General features: G+C 40.5%; 1 protein-coding gene across 1 annotated transcript in view; it reads right to left on the bottom strand.

Moving 5' to 3' along the window:
• LOC131193192 (uncharacterized) overlaps positions 1-15,506 on the bottom strand; it is an 80,577-nt gene extending 65,071 nt beyond the window's left edge. The window contains exon 1 of the mRNA XM_058173177.1: positions 14,845-15,506. Coding sequence (XP_058029160.1) covers positions 14,845-14,979 — 135 coding nt within the window. The 5' untranslated portion in view covers positions 14,980-15,506. The remainder of the gene's footprint in view (positions 1-14,844) is intronic.
• Between the last annotated feature and the right edge of the window lie 447 nt (positions 15,507-15,953).

Here is a 15,953-nt window from a genome sequence, read left to right as displayed (position 1 = left end):
TCTTTCTTTCTTTCTTTCTTTCTTTCTTTCTTTCTTTCTTTTTCTCTCTCTCTCTCTCTCTTTCTTTCTCTCTCTCTCTCTCTTTCTTTCCTTCTTTCTTTCCTTCTGTCTTTCTTTAACCTTCTTTCCTCCCTTCCTTCCTCCCTCCCTCCCTCCCTTCCTTTATTTATTTCTATAGATTTTCTGCTTTACTTCTCCTGGTGCCACATCATCTTTGTGCAATTACAAACCCAAAGAAACAAAAGGTTTAGGAAAAATAAAAGAAATAAAAACAGAAAAAAATGACTGCCTCAGATGAGAACTAAGAGCAGAAGAATGGATGTTTCCTTTGTCCCAATTCCCCCCTTTTAGCCTTCTGTCAGGTTTCCTCCACTCCTTTCATGTTTACATAATCATCACTCAGGAGTTTCAAAGCAATCTTCCTTGTGATTTCAGTCTTGTCCTTAAGCTAGAGATAAAAGGGAGGCCCCACAAATTTTGTTGCCTGAGGGGCCAAAGCAAATGATGATGCCTCCTACTTACCTCACCCAAGGTAGTGCTTAGTAATATTTTTAACTTGGCATGTGCTTTTATATCTAAGATGTATAGTGTTCAAGGCCAAAGAAAATGGTTAGGCTTTGGAGCCAGAATATTCAACCCTTCGTGATCTTTTGACCCAATCCATTGTACAAAGCTCTCCACTTGTCCTCATTATTTATCCCCTTTTATTTTTGTAACATTTAGGAATTTGAAGAGCACTAATCAGGTCATTCAGTGTTTCATATGCCTAAACTGGATTTAGGTTAAACAATTGTCTGGCCTTAGTATCGTCTTATTTATACAATTCAAACTAAATCTGTACACAAGTATCAGTTTCTCAGAAGCATGTCTTCTTCTCCATCTGCATAGCACATGGAGTGCCAAGAGAAATCTGCCTTCCCTGATAATAAAAGCACACTAAGACTCAGCCAAAAAAGATGCTAAGGATTTGCATTATTTTTACTAAAAATAATTGAATTTCAGTGATTTAGTTGACTAGTCTTAGGAGTAAAGCATGATGGGAATAACATTTGCATCAAAAGTTAAATGCTAATTTTAAATAAAAAATCTTCAAATTGCTATTTACTATAACCAAACTGAGAGTAGGGGAAACAAGAGAGAAAGAGAGAAAAAAAATTGCTTCCACTTATTTTTATAGCTGTAGAGCTCTGTTAAAAAATAGGCAGCTAGCCCAGATCTAGCTGGCATTTTTCATATTCCCCATAGGAAAAATCATTATCATCCTAAAGAGTCTAGTTTGCAGCCCTTTCTTGGAACTTTTCCTGATTTTCTAATGGCAGTATTGCAAGAAAACAAAGCATAAGGAATTTTTCATATGAATTAAACTGGAAAGAAAATTTACTGGAGACAGCCAACTCCAGATGACCTTAAATATAGTTACAGGCAAATAATTCTACAACCTGCCATTTCCTAGGAACAAGCCCTCAGATTCAACACACTGTTCCATGCAGTCTGCACCTGAGGTGGGTTTCAGCAGGTTCTGACCAGTTCTGGAGAACTGGTAGTGGAAATTTTGAGTAGTTTGGAAACCGCTAGCAAAAATTCTGACTGGCTCCACCCCTATCTATTCTCTGCCTCCCAAATCCCAGCTGATCGGGAGGAAATGGGGATTTTGCAATATCCTTCCCCTGGCACGCCCACCAAGCCACGCCCACCAAACCGTGCCACGCCCACCAAGCCACACCCACCGAACCGGTAGTAAAAAAAATTGAAACCCACCACTGGTCTGCACCTATTTGCAATTTATCCCCTCCTCTTTGCCTGCAAGCTATACTTAGAGAAAACAGTCGATTCTAGAAAAAAATGTTCAGTGTAAGAAATCGATTCTGAAAGATGTTACCTAAAAGAATAGACTGAATTCTATCTGTTCTGTTCATCTCACTAAGAAGAATTTGGACAAATATTTGGAATACCTTCAGGGAAGAATAAGATAACAAGAGGATTGAATAGTTAGTCATACAAGAGGAGGGGGAGCAAGGAAGGAGAGAAGGAAGGTGGTGCATGAAGTTTCAGGAAGAGAAGATGAATGATGAGAACTGTCTTCAAATATCTGAAGGGGTCTCATAAGGAAGAAGGCCATGTTTTTCTAGTCATCCTAGAATTCAGGATTCAAAGCAAAGGCCTTACTTTACAAGAAAGCAGATTGCCCTTGAAGGACATTTCCAACAGTAACAGCAGTTTTACCACAGAACCAATTATGTAAGCGGATGGAAGGCTTCCCTTTGCTGGATGAGCTCAATGGAGATTGGCAGCCTTATATTGGAGATGCTGTAATCTCTCTCCTTGCAAGGAGTGGTGGTGGAAAGGGCTAGAAATAATGGCCTGACTCCTTCGTGATTTATCCTAGTCTATCCCAGGAGGCAAGACTAATGAGAGAACCTTCTCATTTGTGGCACTCTGAATGAAAAACGTTATTGATGTTTTTGTCTGTGGAGATTCTCAGGCATCCAGGTCATCATTGCCTCAAAGGTGCTTTTTCAAAAGGCAACTGGACTGTTTTTTTTTTCTCCCCTTGAGGAAGAAACACAACATTTCATTTCTCATCCAAGAAACTCCCTCAGTTGTGATGGGAGGGGAGGGGGTGATAGGACAGGTGCTGAGAGTTGAGACTGGATGGTGGAATAGGTTCTGTCAGGATCGGGGTGATGGTGGTGGTATTTCTTTGCAGTCATCTGGTCGTTAGCACTCTCCCTGAGAGCTCTTGAGGCCACTTGCGGGGTTATCTTTTTCCCTCAAGGTTAGCTGAATCAGTGCAAATGAGTGTGGAAACTGCTGAAAAGAACTGCATTGTAGACAGGGGATAGATGGTATCTCATCCCTCCCCCTCTGTTGAGAGATGGCTGCTCAATGTTAACATAAATGGCCTCTCCTGTGTCCAATCACACTTGATCAATAAGAAATTCTATTCTATTCTATTCTATTCTATTCTATTCTATTCTATTCTCTAAATCTAAATCTGAGGGTTTTTTGATCAAGTCAAGCTTGAATCCTAGTTATTTCATAGAGACACTAAACTGGCAACTATATGGAAATAAATTATCATTGACTTTTTCCAGATATTTTTTTCATGTTTCATCCAACCTCCAGTTCTGTAATTTCCTGGAGATGTTTCAACTTAGTACTACTGAAACCCAAATCTGTTTAGCTACCAAGCACAGCCTTTGGAAGAGGGTTGTAGAAAATATTCAAACATACCCTGATATTGTTGCTAAACTTGACTATTTGTTGCTTGGATAAAGCTCTTTGAATTGGTTATCCAATATAAGCTTTTTTTTAATCTTAATTATCAGGATAGTGAGATTGGCTTGTTTGCAAGTACTGACTTCATAGTGTTGCAAGTGTGCTTGTATTTTAATGTCTATTGTTATACTTCTTGTATCTCACATAAGATCTATGACACGAGTGAGGTAGAAATGTTTTTGAAAGTACAAACATTAATGATAAACGAATTGTTAGCTTGGTAAGTTCAATGGAATTATTTTCTTCAATATCAGAGTAGCTTCACATTCTAGATATTAGGAACAAACAGCAGTAAAAGGCCATCACAGGTATACCTTCTTTGTAAACAGCTGGAGGCATCTGGTAGGTTGATGTTGAAAATAAAAATACTACCAGATTCAGTATCACAAAGAAGAGAATCCGAATTTGGACAGAGAGATTGTATTGTGACAACAAATGCAATGCATTTTGGTTAGGATGAAAATTATGCCCAGTAATTTATAACCCACTCAGAAATACTTTTAAAACTTCAAAACTGGACCATGCCAGAAGGAAGGCAGAGTTAAAACTGGGACTGGGAAAGACATACAAGTTGGGAGAAAAAACAGGGAAGAAGCTTGCAAAAATGGATCAAACATGCAACAGTCACATACTCTGTTACCCAACAGGAGGATTTCTGTCCATCAAAAGCATAATATTCCAATTCTTATACGAAGCTATATTATTTTTTCAAAACTATCTTGGGAGGAATTTGGCCTAAAAATAAACTTTACATTTATTTGATATTATAATGAAAGGAAAACAAGAATTTTCTCTTTGTCTTCCCTGTCTTCTTTCCACTGCCTCACCAAAGTTGATAGAAAAATCACTATCTATTTTTAAAAAGTGAACCAAATCCATTATCAGCCCTGTGATTCATAAATCCTAGCTTCAGTTTTTCAAAAGCAAAGACAATTAATTCTCATCTCATGGAGAAGGCTACATTTTTGTTCCCATTCATCATCTATTTGTCTTTTTAGCCTTTATCCAGCAGATAAATAAGCTTTCTTTTAGTAAGATTGGAGATAGTTGAGTTTACTGCTTTTATCTGTCACAGGGCCTAAGCAGAGCATCATTTCACAAGTTGTGAAACTGCAACTCATTTTCCCTTTCTTCTCTCTTTCTCCCACACTGTACAATTTGATGTTGCACCACATGATTTCATGAATTTTGGAGCTGATCTATCGTAACAGGCTGAGCAATTAGCCTTTCTTTACAGAATGAAAAGCCAAGATAAGTGAAAGAATAAAAACTTGCACTTCAAAAGAGCTCTTATTAAAACCATCTGGAGACAATTTAGACCTACAAAAAAAGGTGTTAACTGTTTAGGTTAGATAACATAGCAAATGGATTTTAAATATATTCCCCTCACAATCACATCTTACTTGGATTCAAAAAGAAATGAATAAGTTTATTGCCAAAACTTCATTTTTCAGAATATTGTGCTAGTTTAAAAAAAAAAAGATATCCCGCAACTTTTAAGGAAAAACGTATCTAACAATGATAATTCGCTAAAACCCATGCAGTTTTCATGAAAATGCTGACTAAAAATCCTTCCACAAATCCCCCTGTAGCTGAATATACATGTAAAATCTTTCTGCAAATGTGCAATGGTTAGGATAATGGGACCAGTGGAAATTAAGAACCCACAGGAAGCACGGCTTACAAGAAATAATAAATGAATGAAAGGAGATATATTTATATAGCCTGCCTCAATAGTGGCAAAAAATTAATGGAGTATTTCTGAAATCGCCTTACTTTAATATTTAGCCAGTAGAAATGTAGAGGTTAAACAGAGCAAGGGAGATGGGGCAGTTTAGAAATAAAATGAAGTAAAATAAATCAATAAAATAAATCAATAAGTACAGAAAGAAAGAAAGAAAGAAAGAAAGAAAGAAAGAAAGAAAGAAAGAAAGAAAGAAAGAAAGAAAGATCAATCAATTTCAGTTCAACACCAATAAGTTCTAGCTTGTGCCTTGATTACCAAATAAATCATGAATACCAGGACAAAAATTTTCATATCAAAATGGATTGAATACCAAATTTGATGAGTTTCAAGGCAGTTGAGTACCAAAGTACCACTGTAATTATATAGTCTGGAGCTATGTGTTTTTTTAAATTTAGTGAGTTTGTTCACGGAACTGAGTTGATGATGGATGTCTGATCTGTTGCCCTCTAATTAAAGTTGATGTCACTTTGCAAAGAGACATGGGCAGGATATAAATTTAATAAATAAATAAATCAAATATTCTATTTGAAATAAGCCAGTATCGCTCCTTTTGGGGGAACAGGGGAATATATCTGACAGCACCTGAAAAAGTAAAGGATTCGGTTTTTAACTTTGCTCTTTTTGAAGATACTTTTAAAGGTTATTTTCTGAATTGAATTAAAATTTCCCACAAATTTCTTGATGGAGAAGTAAAAACAACAAACAAACATCCCACAAGAAATTAAAGGCAGACCATTTCCCTACCATGCCAAGAAAACTGCTAAGATCTGTTAATGGATGTAACTGAATTCAAGATGATTTTTCCCATTTTTTGAAAATCTTACATACTTACATAAAATGGGTTCACATGAATGAAATAATCTATATTGTCTGCATTTTATTTCTTTTTGACCTTCTGCTTACAGTTAGGAGCCCTAACAGTGTGTGGGTGGCTACGTGTATAACTTATTTGTGTGTTGATACTGGTAAATCATGTAATACAGAGACTCTACTTGTACCGTATTTTAACTGATGACATGAACTTCAGGGAAAAGAAACAAGCTCAGACTGTAGGAATGCATACAGAATGCATTCCAGGATATTGCTTCAGGGTACATATCAATTATGAATTGTACATTATTGCTTTCATGCTCTTATTACGATGAGATTGTGGAGACAAGGACAAGAATGCATTTATTTCCTGTTTACTGGAAGTCAGTTTCATTGCTCATAGTATGAATACTTAGTTCATTTCCACTATAACTGAAAACTTTTTATAAATCACAAGGACAAATTGAAAAGGAATTCTTTAAATGCCTGATATTTTTCTTTCTTCTTCCTATATATATATATATATATATATATATATATATATATATATATATATATATATATATATATATGCTTATACCTCCTTATATTTACTCATATATGTGTTTATATACTATATATTCTTTTTGTTTGATACCTACATATATTGTTGTGACAAAATAAAATAAATAAATAAATAAATAAATTATTGGATATTACTAATATCATATCTGAATCAGCTTGCTTGCCCCTACATATACAATTTTAGTATGTTAGGGATCTAACTGGATATTGCTGGACTAGTGTAGGTTGCAAACCAATTGCTGCAAAGCATTGGATCTTGAATTCTAGCTTGGGCATAGGCTGTGTGAATACAGCACTGATATATGAATAATTTGAACCACAGAACTCCATAAAAGTAAGTAATACAATAGATCTTTCCTCAAGAAAATTGATTCTATTCAAAACATCTTACATTTAGTCTGGGTTACAATAAAAGCCATTCATATTACTCAGTAATATATTGTCAGTAGCAGGATATTTGGGATTCCAGCTCAATACAAATTTGAATTTGCGTGTTAGGGATGCCAAGAATGACTTACGCAGGAAAAATAGAAATGGGAAATATGCAGGTTTGTGTTAAGCAAAGAATGATCATGAGGAATTGCATCCAAATTATTTTTTTTATTTACCTCGTCAATGGTTTTTATTGTTTACTCTCAACTCATAATCAGCACCAGAAAAAGCAAATAATTTGTATAGAATATTCCACGGTGAATGATATGGCTTTATATTAACAATTGGTCTTGTAACATTTTCAATGGGGTGTACCTGTTAGGACCATACAAGCAACTCTCAGCTCCTCCTACCTCCTTAATCAAAAGCCTTGCCTCTGTCTTTTGTCTCTAGCAACGGTCAAGATTTGGTCAGGATCTTTAAAAATGTGTTTCAGTGTTCTGAAACAACTTGACCAGTGATGGGTTTCTACTGGTAGGAGGTTCCAGCCACCTGCCTGGACATCATCACAGATGCTCTGTGCATGCGCACAAGAGCCGTGTACAAGCAAAGCGAGCAAGTGCGCACATGCTCACAGTTACAAACCAGCAGCGAAGGTAAGTGAAACCCACTACTGAACTTGACGTTATCTGAGAGATTGAGGGCAAAAGAATTAAAGTTCACTCCAGGGCAGCCCAGTTTTTATCACTACAGCTTTGCCTCTTGATTCTGGGACTTTGTTTAAATCCATGGCCTTAAAAAAAAGTCTGAAAACCCCTGACTTAGCCAAACTCAATAGCATAGGCAATTCTGCCCTCCACCCACCCACCCACTTTTAACAAAAATCTGACAGTTACACAGTCAGCATCATAGGTTCTGTGGGCTTCCAGTCTTTGGGAGAAATGCTTGTTGAGTTTAAGCAAAACATGTTCCTAATTTCACTGGAAGGTGAAGCAATTGGGGTGGGATTTCCATTCCTGTACAAAAAGTTGTAGGTCTTTGATTGCAGTGTCACACCTATGTTTTTGGAGATTTTGACACTCCCCCGCACGCAATACCCCTGTGAAATAATAGTCCTGCAGACCCATGCTTCTACAGGGTTTGCATGGGACATTTGCAGCAGAGTTGTAATGGGGTGCATTTTTCAAGGTCAAACGCACTATCACTGGGGAAACTGTGCCAAAGGACACTACTGTAATTCTTCATTTTGTGTAGCTGTACCATCAGTTTAGGGGATGCGGTGGCTCAGTGGCTAAGATGCTGAGCTTGTTGATTGAAAGGTTGGCAGTTCAGCAGTTGGAATTCCTAGTGCTGCGTAATGGGGGTGAGCTCCCGTTACATGTCTCAGCTTCTGCCAACCTAGCAGTTCGAAAGCATGTAAAAAATGCAAGTAGAAAAATAGGGACCACCTTTGGTGGGAAGGTAACAGCGTTCCATGCACCTTTGGTGTTAAGACATGCAGGCTACATGACCACAGAGACGTCTTCGGACAGCGCTGGCCCTTCGGCTTTGAAATGGAGATGAGCACAGCCTCCTTAGAGTTGGGAATGATTAGCACATATGTGTGAGGGGAACCTTTACCGTATCATCAATTTGGCTCAAAATTTCCCTTTTGATCAGCATAGCTTGCTAGTAGGGCTTATCAAAACTTTTGTGCAAAAGAACAGTGGACTAGCTTCATGTTTTGTTGAACAATACATATGATATTCTTTGTATGATACCCCTTCCAACCTGTTATTGTATTGATTTTTACTTTCCTATTTTGAAATACACAGCATGTTTATGAAATTATTCTGATATTGACTTAAAAATGAATTTATAAACACACACACACACACGAATGAAAATGCATTTTGAATTTGCATGTAAACCATTCTACTTTTAATGCCAGTGGCAATGGAAGTGATAGCAAGTTTATTTTGTCCTAAGATTCACTGTTTGCTAATCTAGTTATACTTGCAATACCTAGCAATAAGAATTTCGGCAGAATTCAACAGATATTTTATAACAATATCATTTGTATCTTTTAGTCATTGAGTACTACCTATCAGACTAGGTAAACTCAGAAGAAATCAGGAGAAGTGAAATTTAAAATATATGGTTAAACTTAAAACCAATATTAAAGTCTTGTGCATTCCCATGTAATATCCAATTTCCCATAACTTTAAATATATTTTTCTTCAAGTATCTACAGTATACCCTAAGCCACACGTTCCATACCAGGGAGTTTTGAGTTGTTATGTATCCCAAGTATTATTCCAGTGATGAACTAACCATCAATGGGATAAAATCCATTCATTCACATCAAGCACTGTAGACTCTATTGAGAAAGTTGGTTTATCTATTGACAGGGCAATAGTTGATGGGTCAAGATGGGCAGAAACATTTTTCTGAAGAAATAAATAGGCGCCATAACCTATAATGTCTCTGATTGGGACTATACGGATGGAGAAATGAGAATTTGCTTTGGCCTGGAGCGCTGAGTGATTAAAAGCCAGAAGTCTCTTCCAATGGAATTTCATCTCAAGTGAACCTAACACAAGGCATGGGTGTTCATACAAACCAGCAATTATTATGGCGTACATTTCTCACATTCCACTGTTCGGTCAAAATGTACAGATTGACGAGCATGTGAGAGAAAAAGAAAAGGCGTCAGCTGAAGTAATGTTGACATTTTTCATATGAGACCCGTGTCCACCAGGGATGCCATTCCAAATAGCACTGGGAGTGGGAAGAGGTTTTGGCACGCTGCAACGATAACCCCTGACAAAGCTTCAAAGACCTACTCTCATATATAATTACAATTCAATTTCAGGTAGTCCTCAACTTACGATCCAAGTGAGCCAAACATTTCCATTGCTAAGCGAGACAGTTGGTGAGTTTTGTCCTATTTTTTTACCTTTCTTGCCACAGTTGTTAGGTGAATCACTACAGTTGTATATCTTAATAACACAGTTGTTAAGTGAAACTGGCTTCCCCATTGACTTTGCTTGTCAGAAGGTCTCAGAAGCTGATCACATGACTCTAGGACAGTGGGACATCATAAATACATGCCAGTTGCCAAGCATCTGAATTTTGATCATGTGACTATGGAGGGGGGGGATGCTGCAACGGTCGTAAGTGTGAAAAATTGTCACAAGTCACTTTTTTCAGCGCTATCGTAACTGTCACTAAACAAATGGTTGTAAGCTGAGGTTTACCTGTACAGAAAACAAACTAAACAAATGTGAATTTGAATAGAATCTATATATACATATACATATACATATACATATACATATACATATACATATACATATACATATACATATACATATACATATATATTTGTTTTCTGAGGTTTTCACGGGTGTTTGTATATAGGTCTTTGGTTGTTCGGGTTTTCTCCCGTGTAAAATTGGAAGTGTCTTGGCGACGTTTCGACGAAGTCTCATTCGTCATCTTCAGGCTTCAGCTTCGTGCTTCTGGGAGCAATGTGTGATTGCAGCTGTTTCTTCCTTTTAACTGCTAGTGGGGGTTTGAACTGATTGGGTGGGAGCTTGGCTGTGCTCTGATTGGATGGGGGTTTTTCTGTTAATAACCAACTTCCCTTCCTGGATGTCTTAGTCTACAGAAAACCCAATGGCTCCCTAGGACACACCATCTACCAGAAGAAAACACACACAAACCGCTATCTGCACGCACTCTCACACCACCACCCAGCACAGATCAACTCCGTAGCCAAGACACTCATCTCCAGAACAAAATGCTTAGCTGATGAACAACACCTAAAACCCGAACTAGACACTCTCACTAACGTACTAACATCCAATGGATTCCAAACAAATAAGATTACCAAGCTAATCCAAAAAGAACCCCCCACTAAAATCCAAGACAGAGAACAAGAAAACGGCACAGCCCTCCTCCCATATATAAAAGGCACCACAGACAGAATCAGCAAGATCCTCCACAAACACAACATCAAGACAGCATTCTGCACAAACAGAAAAATATCCACCATCCTAAGAAACCCCAAAGACAAAATTGAGTTAGAAAATCAAGGAGTATATGAAATCCCATGCACCGCCTGCCCCACCACATACATTGGACAAACCAACAGAAGAATAAGTGCACGCATTGAAGAACACAAGAACTCATTCAAAAAAGAGGAACCAACTTCTTCCCTGGTCAAACACTTTAAAGTCACAGGACATGATATTGACTTTAAAAAGACCAGAACTATCGCCAAAACTGAACACTTTAACAACAGAATAATCAGAGAAGCCATTGAGATAGAAAAACGCCCACACAGCATGAACAAACGAGATGACACCTCCCGCCTACCAGCCATTTGGAAACTCGCCGTTATTGACAAACGAGTCCCTAACACGAGGAATGACACCAGACCCACACTCACAAGGTCCACACAGGATGTCACCACCGCACATCCACCCAGAAAGCAGACCCAAACCCACACTGATCATGAAGCATGACCAAGGACCAGAAGCCAGACCGCAGCTGCAACATTAGCCATTTCAAACCCCTCCAATCCATTCATGCAGCAGACTGACACCCACTATGAAGATGTAGCACGACCACAAAGCCAAACAACAGCTATGCAGCTCACCAGCTCAAATCCCCCTGCAGCACAGACTAGACTGAGCACAACCAAGCCCCCACCAACACAGGACACACCCCAGCCAATCAGAGCACAGAAAACCCCATCCAATCAGAGCACAGCCAAGCTCCCACCCAATCAGTTCAAACCCCACTAGCAGTTAAAAGGAAGAAACAGCTGCGATCACACACTGCTCCCAGAAGCACAAAGCTGAAGCCTGAAGATGACGAATATATATATATATATATATATATATATATATATATATATATATATATATATATATATATATATATATATATATATATATATATATATATATATATATATGTTGTGGTCCGCCAGCAGCCTGCAGAGCTGGCAGCAGAGTCGGACAGTGAGGAGGCTGGGGAGGAACACGAGGGCTCTGCGTCAGAGGCAGAGAAAGGGCCAACTGGGACGTACGTGCTGCCTCCAGAGTCAGACCTCAGCGAAGCAGAGGGAGCCTGTTCCCAGTGCACGCATGCGCAGAGCTATCAGAAGGCATGAACATTTAAAACAAAAGGGACGACTTGGGAATAGGGCTTGGAGATGATTGGCCCCTTCCGTAAGACTTAAAAGAGGAGGAAAGGCATGTGGGTCTTTGCAGGAAGCAACATTGTTGTTAATTCTGTGCGGTTTATAAAGTCTGAAGCTCTGTTTGATTCTGGACTCTGTATGGCTTTGCCAATTAGGTCTTTGGCAGCGTGTCAAGGGAGATAAAAGTGGTTGATTATCAGCCTTATCCTGAAGGGTTCTTTACAACTATTTGGGACTCATTTGTGAATGAACAGAATTCACAGCTGTTAAAATAAAACAGATTTTTGGGACTACTCGTGTGTTTTACTGACTCAGGAAGCCTAGGTCAGAATAATATAAAAGTGAAATACTATTCACGTATCATCACAACATCTCCAGAACCGTAAAGCCTACAAACTTGAAATTTGGCATGTATGTTCCTCTTGGCTTCTAAGTGCTCACTAAGAAAGGATTTTTCAAAATGACCGTCAGATCTTTAATATTTCTTATATTATTATTAACACACTCTGATGCTAAGGAGTTAGACATTCTACTCCGCCTCCCCACCTGAAAAGAACTCTGTTCCAACTGCCACTTGGGTGTGGGCGTGGCCAGCGCATAACTCATACGGCCTGTGGGCTGAGAGTTTAGACATTTTATTTCCCCTCCCCATCTGAAAATGCTCTGATGCTAAGGAGTTAGACTGAGGCAGAGAAGGGGATAAGATAGGAGAGGCCTCTTGGGGTAAGCCTGAGGGAGAGAAGGGGATAGGAGAGGATCAATGGGGCTAGCCTGAGGGATAGAAGAGGGAGAGGAGAGGCTTCTGTGTGGCAAGCCTGAGGGAGAGAAGGCAAGAGGAGAGGCCAATTGTAACTACCCATTAATATTCAAGCTGTATTTATCAAGCCCGATCACATAGTTTGGTAACGGAGCACAGGTAACCATCTAGTACCAGATAATGAATCTTTTTCCGCAATAATGCCAATGATATTGTAGAAAGCCCACCTGTCGAACACTAATTGTGGCCTTACCTAAGACTCACTTATAATAAGGAGTAAACATTATTAAACTCAATGGTTTTACCCTTCTATAGGCATGTGTAAGATTGCAAGGTAAGCAGACTGAGGAACGCATCCTGACCATATGGCCGTAAGGAGAGGGAGAAGACCATGTACTGTTACACAAAATGCACAGCTGTGGGAATTGTTTCCAATTTTCCACTTCATGCATCAAAACTAGTTTCTTGCAGAGCGCGGCTGGGTCACGCTTTCTGCTGTGGCGAGTTAAGAGAGATGGAGCTTCCGGTTGGAATCTCTTTTCTGCACTTAACCACTGGGCTAAATGGAAGTGACAGTCTCCTCCATATAAGGCAGAAGGAGGGTGAATGGAAATTGGTGAATGAAGGAACAGCACAATCTGTCTCCTCTTACTATTGTGCTTCACCAGAAATATATGGTCCTAATATAAATGCACACACACACACACACACACACACACACACACACACACACACACGTATCCTTGTAGAAAGGATTTAGGTAGAAATAGGACTGGAAACCTCTTCGCTCCTATTTCTTAATCATCTGCTCTCGATCTTCGTATTGCCATTCTAAGAGAGAAAATGTTGCCTGGTTGATTAGCTAAATCTCATGGAACCCAGAACTGCTGAATGAGAATGGATGCGGTTAACAGGACTAACAAGGAAGACTTTGTAGGCAGCTGTGAGCTTGAACCCAGACAAGGAGGCATCATCAGCCAGGCATTACATCATGGGCACAATTTTTCCCCACTTCAAAAGCAAACTGGATTTTTATCTGTTATATCAGATTGTGCAACAAGCTAAGAAGGACCCAGAGAATCCAGTGAAATAAGCTCTATAGTAGTCTTCCAATGCAAACAATTGTTGCCAGTTCTTCTCTCCTGCCTTCGCATTCTAGGATCGCAACTGCATGGAACAAACCTTGGTTACTGGGTAGATTATAGGCTGTGGCACAGTTCTGCTGAACCTGCAAATAGCTCAGCATCCAGAGATGAATGGAGGCGAAATAATGCAGCACTTCGGCAGATTATGAATGAAAGGGTCACAAACTGCTTGAATGATAAAATGGAGAAAGCTAGAAGAGTCACACAATGGGAGAGGCTATTACAAGGCTGGACAACCATCATTTTACAGCTCCTCAATATTCTGCCTTCTATTTTCATGCACAGTTCTTTCCAACGTTTGTTCTTTCCATCTGTCCAATGACCAAATCCCCATTTTAGAGGGGGAGCAAAGCAGGTCAGGGTACCTGCCAGTTTTCAGATGAGGAACTGTGAGGAAGGAGAGAAAAATGAACAAACCTTCCCCACCCCCACCCCCAAGAGAGCATACAACCAAATCCAGACCATCAAGCCATAAACAAAGTTGCGATGGATCGAATCAACGATTTATTGAATTTAGTGAACTCTTCCCAACCCAAGCCGACCAGATGCCTCTGGAAGACCACCACAAGATGCAAAAGCAACAAACCTCTCCATCCTCTGTCTTTGATATTCAAAGATACACTGCCTCTGAGCATGGAAGCTCCATCTAGCCACTATTGCCGAATTCTGTAGAAAACGGACTGCAACCTCCCGAGTTCGGTTGATACAGAACCACTCTGGATACAGCTTTGATTCGGCCATCGTCCTACCATCCAGTCTCATCCCGACCGCAAAATTAAAACTGATGCTTATGTAGTGCCGTGCACTCCCGCCTTGTCCACTTTCTGTTTAAAACAAGTAAGAGTCCAGCTGTCACTCTACTGCACTTGTAAAATGACCCTTCCATGAGAGAGAGAGAGAGAGAGAGAGAGAGAGATTCGCTCCTCAACCAAATAGGCATCACCAACAAGCCCTGTGTCAAAAACATTCTTCTTACCCTCTTCTTAAAAAACTGAAAAGCGGAGCACTTCTTGACAGGAAAGCCATTCATGTCTCTATTGACCATTTTCCTCGAGAGAGAGGAGTCCACGGGGATAGATCCAAAGCAGGGCTTGCTTAGCGAGTCGGACATCCGTTTCCCTCCATGCCCCGCCTGGAGACGGCGACTGAAGACCGACGAGGAGGAGGAGGAGGAGGAGGAGGAGAGAGGGAGGAAGGAGGAGGAGGACCAGAGAGGCAGCGCAGCCTCTGCTCAGGCGGCTTCGCCCTCACACCTTCATTGTGCTGCGCCTGCTTTCTGCACCACCAGCCTCTCTCGCCTCGCCTTGCCTTCTTGTCCTCCCCCCAACACCCCACCTCCGCCACCCACTTCGCTTAAAACCTCCCCGGCATCCCCAATCTATCCACATCGGCCGGGCTTGCTGAGCAACCTCAGAGCCAGCCTTATAGTCAACCTCGATTGAAGAAACTGGAGCCGGGCTCGCTTGGACGCGGTGATTCGGCGCGGACCGAAGAGGCGGCGAGAGAGAGAGGTTGACTGGGCGACTGCCAGCGGGAGGATGCGGAGCCCCAGAGCGTTCGAGCAAAAAGCAGGGCAAGGGATGGGAGGAAGCCAAAAGCGCCCGAGGCGATGGGCTTCCGGAAGGCGGAAAGGGTGGTGGTAGTGGTGGGGGAGATACCGGCAGATCGGGCGTCCAGGAGAGCCATCTCGGTGCCGCCGAGGGGAGAAAAAACGCCGCGTGCTGAGCTCCCTTTGATTCGCCCTCTCCATTGCTCCCCAGGTCTGCGAGCAAACCAAGCAACAAAGCGAGCTAGAAGGACTGCCGGGTTTTTTTTTTGTTTTTTTTTAAAAATATTTCTCCCCTCTCCCATCCACCCCCACCCCCCGCCAAAAAAAAGCTGGATTTGAAGATGTGAAGGACGTGGTAGGACGAAGGGAGCAGAACTATCGATCAAACCATTACAGTTGCTGCAGGGATGACAAGTTCCAGCATCGGATGGAGGATCGCTCTTGCAGAGCTCCTAGGTGGACCAGGTCCTTCTTGAAGCATCAGGACTCAGCCCTTGAATGACACTGGCTAATTCCTTTCTTAGTCAAATTTATCT

The sequence above is a fragment of the Ahaetulla prasina genome, chromosome 1, assembly GCF_028640845.1.
Source record: "Ahaetulla prasina isolate Xishuangbanna chromosome 1, ASM2864084v1, whole genome shotgun sequence".
Lineage (NCBI taxonomy): Eukaryota > Metazoa > Chordata > Lepidosauria > Squamata > Colubridae > Ahaetulla > Ahaetulla prasina.
This window is presented reverse-complemented; position numbering and strand designations above follow the sequence as displayed.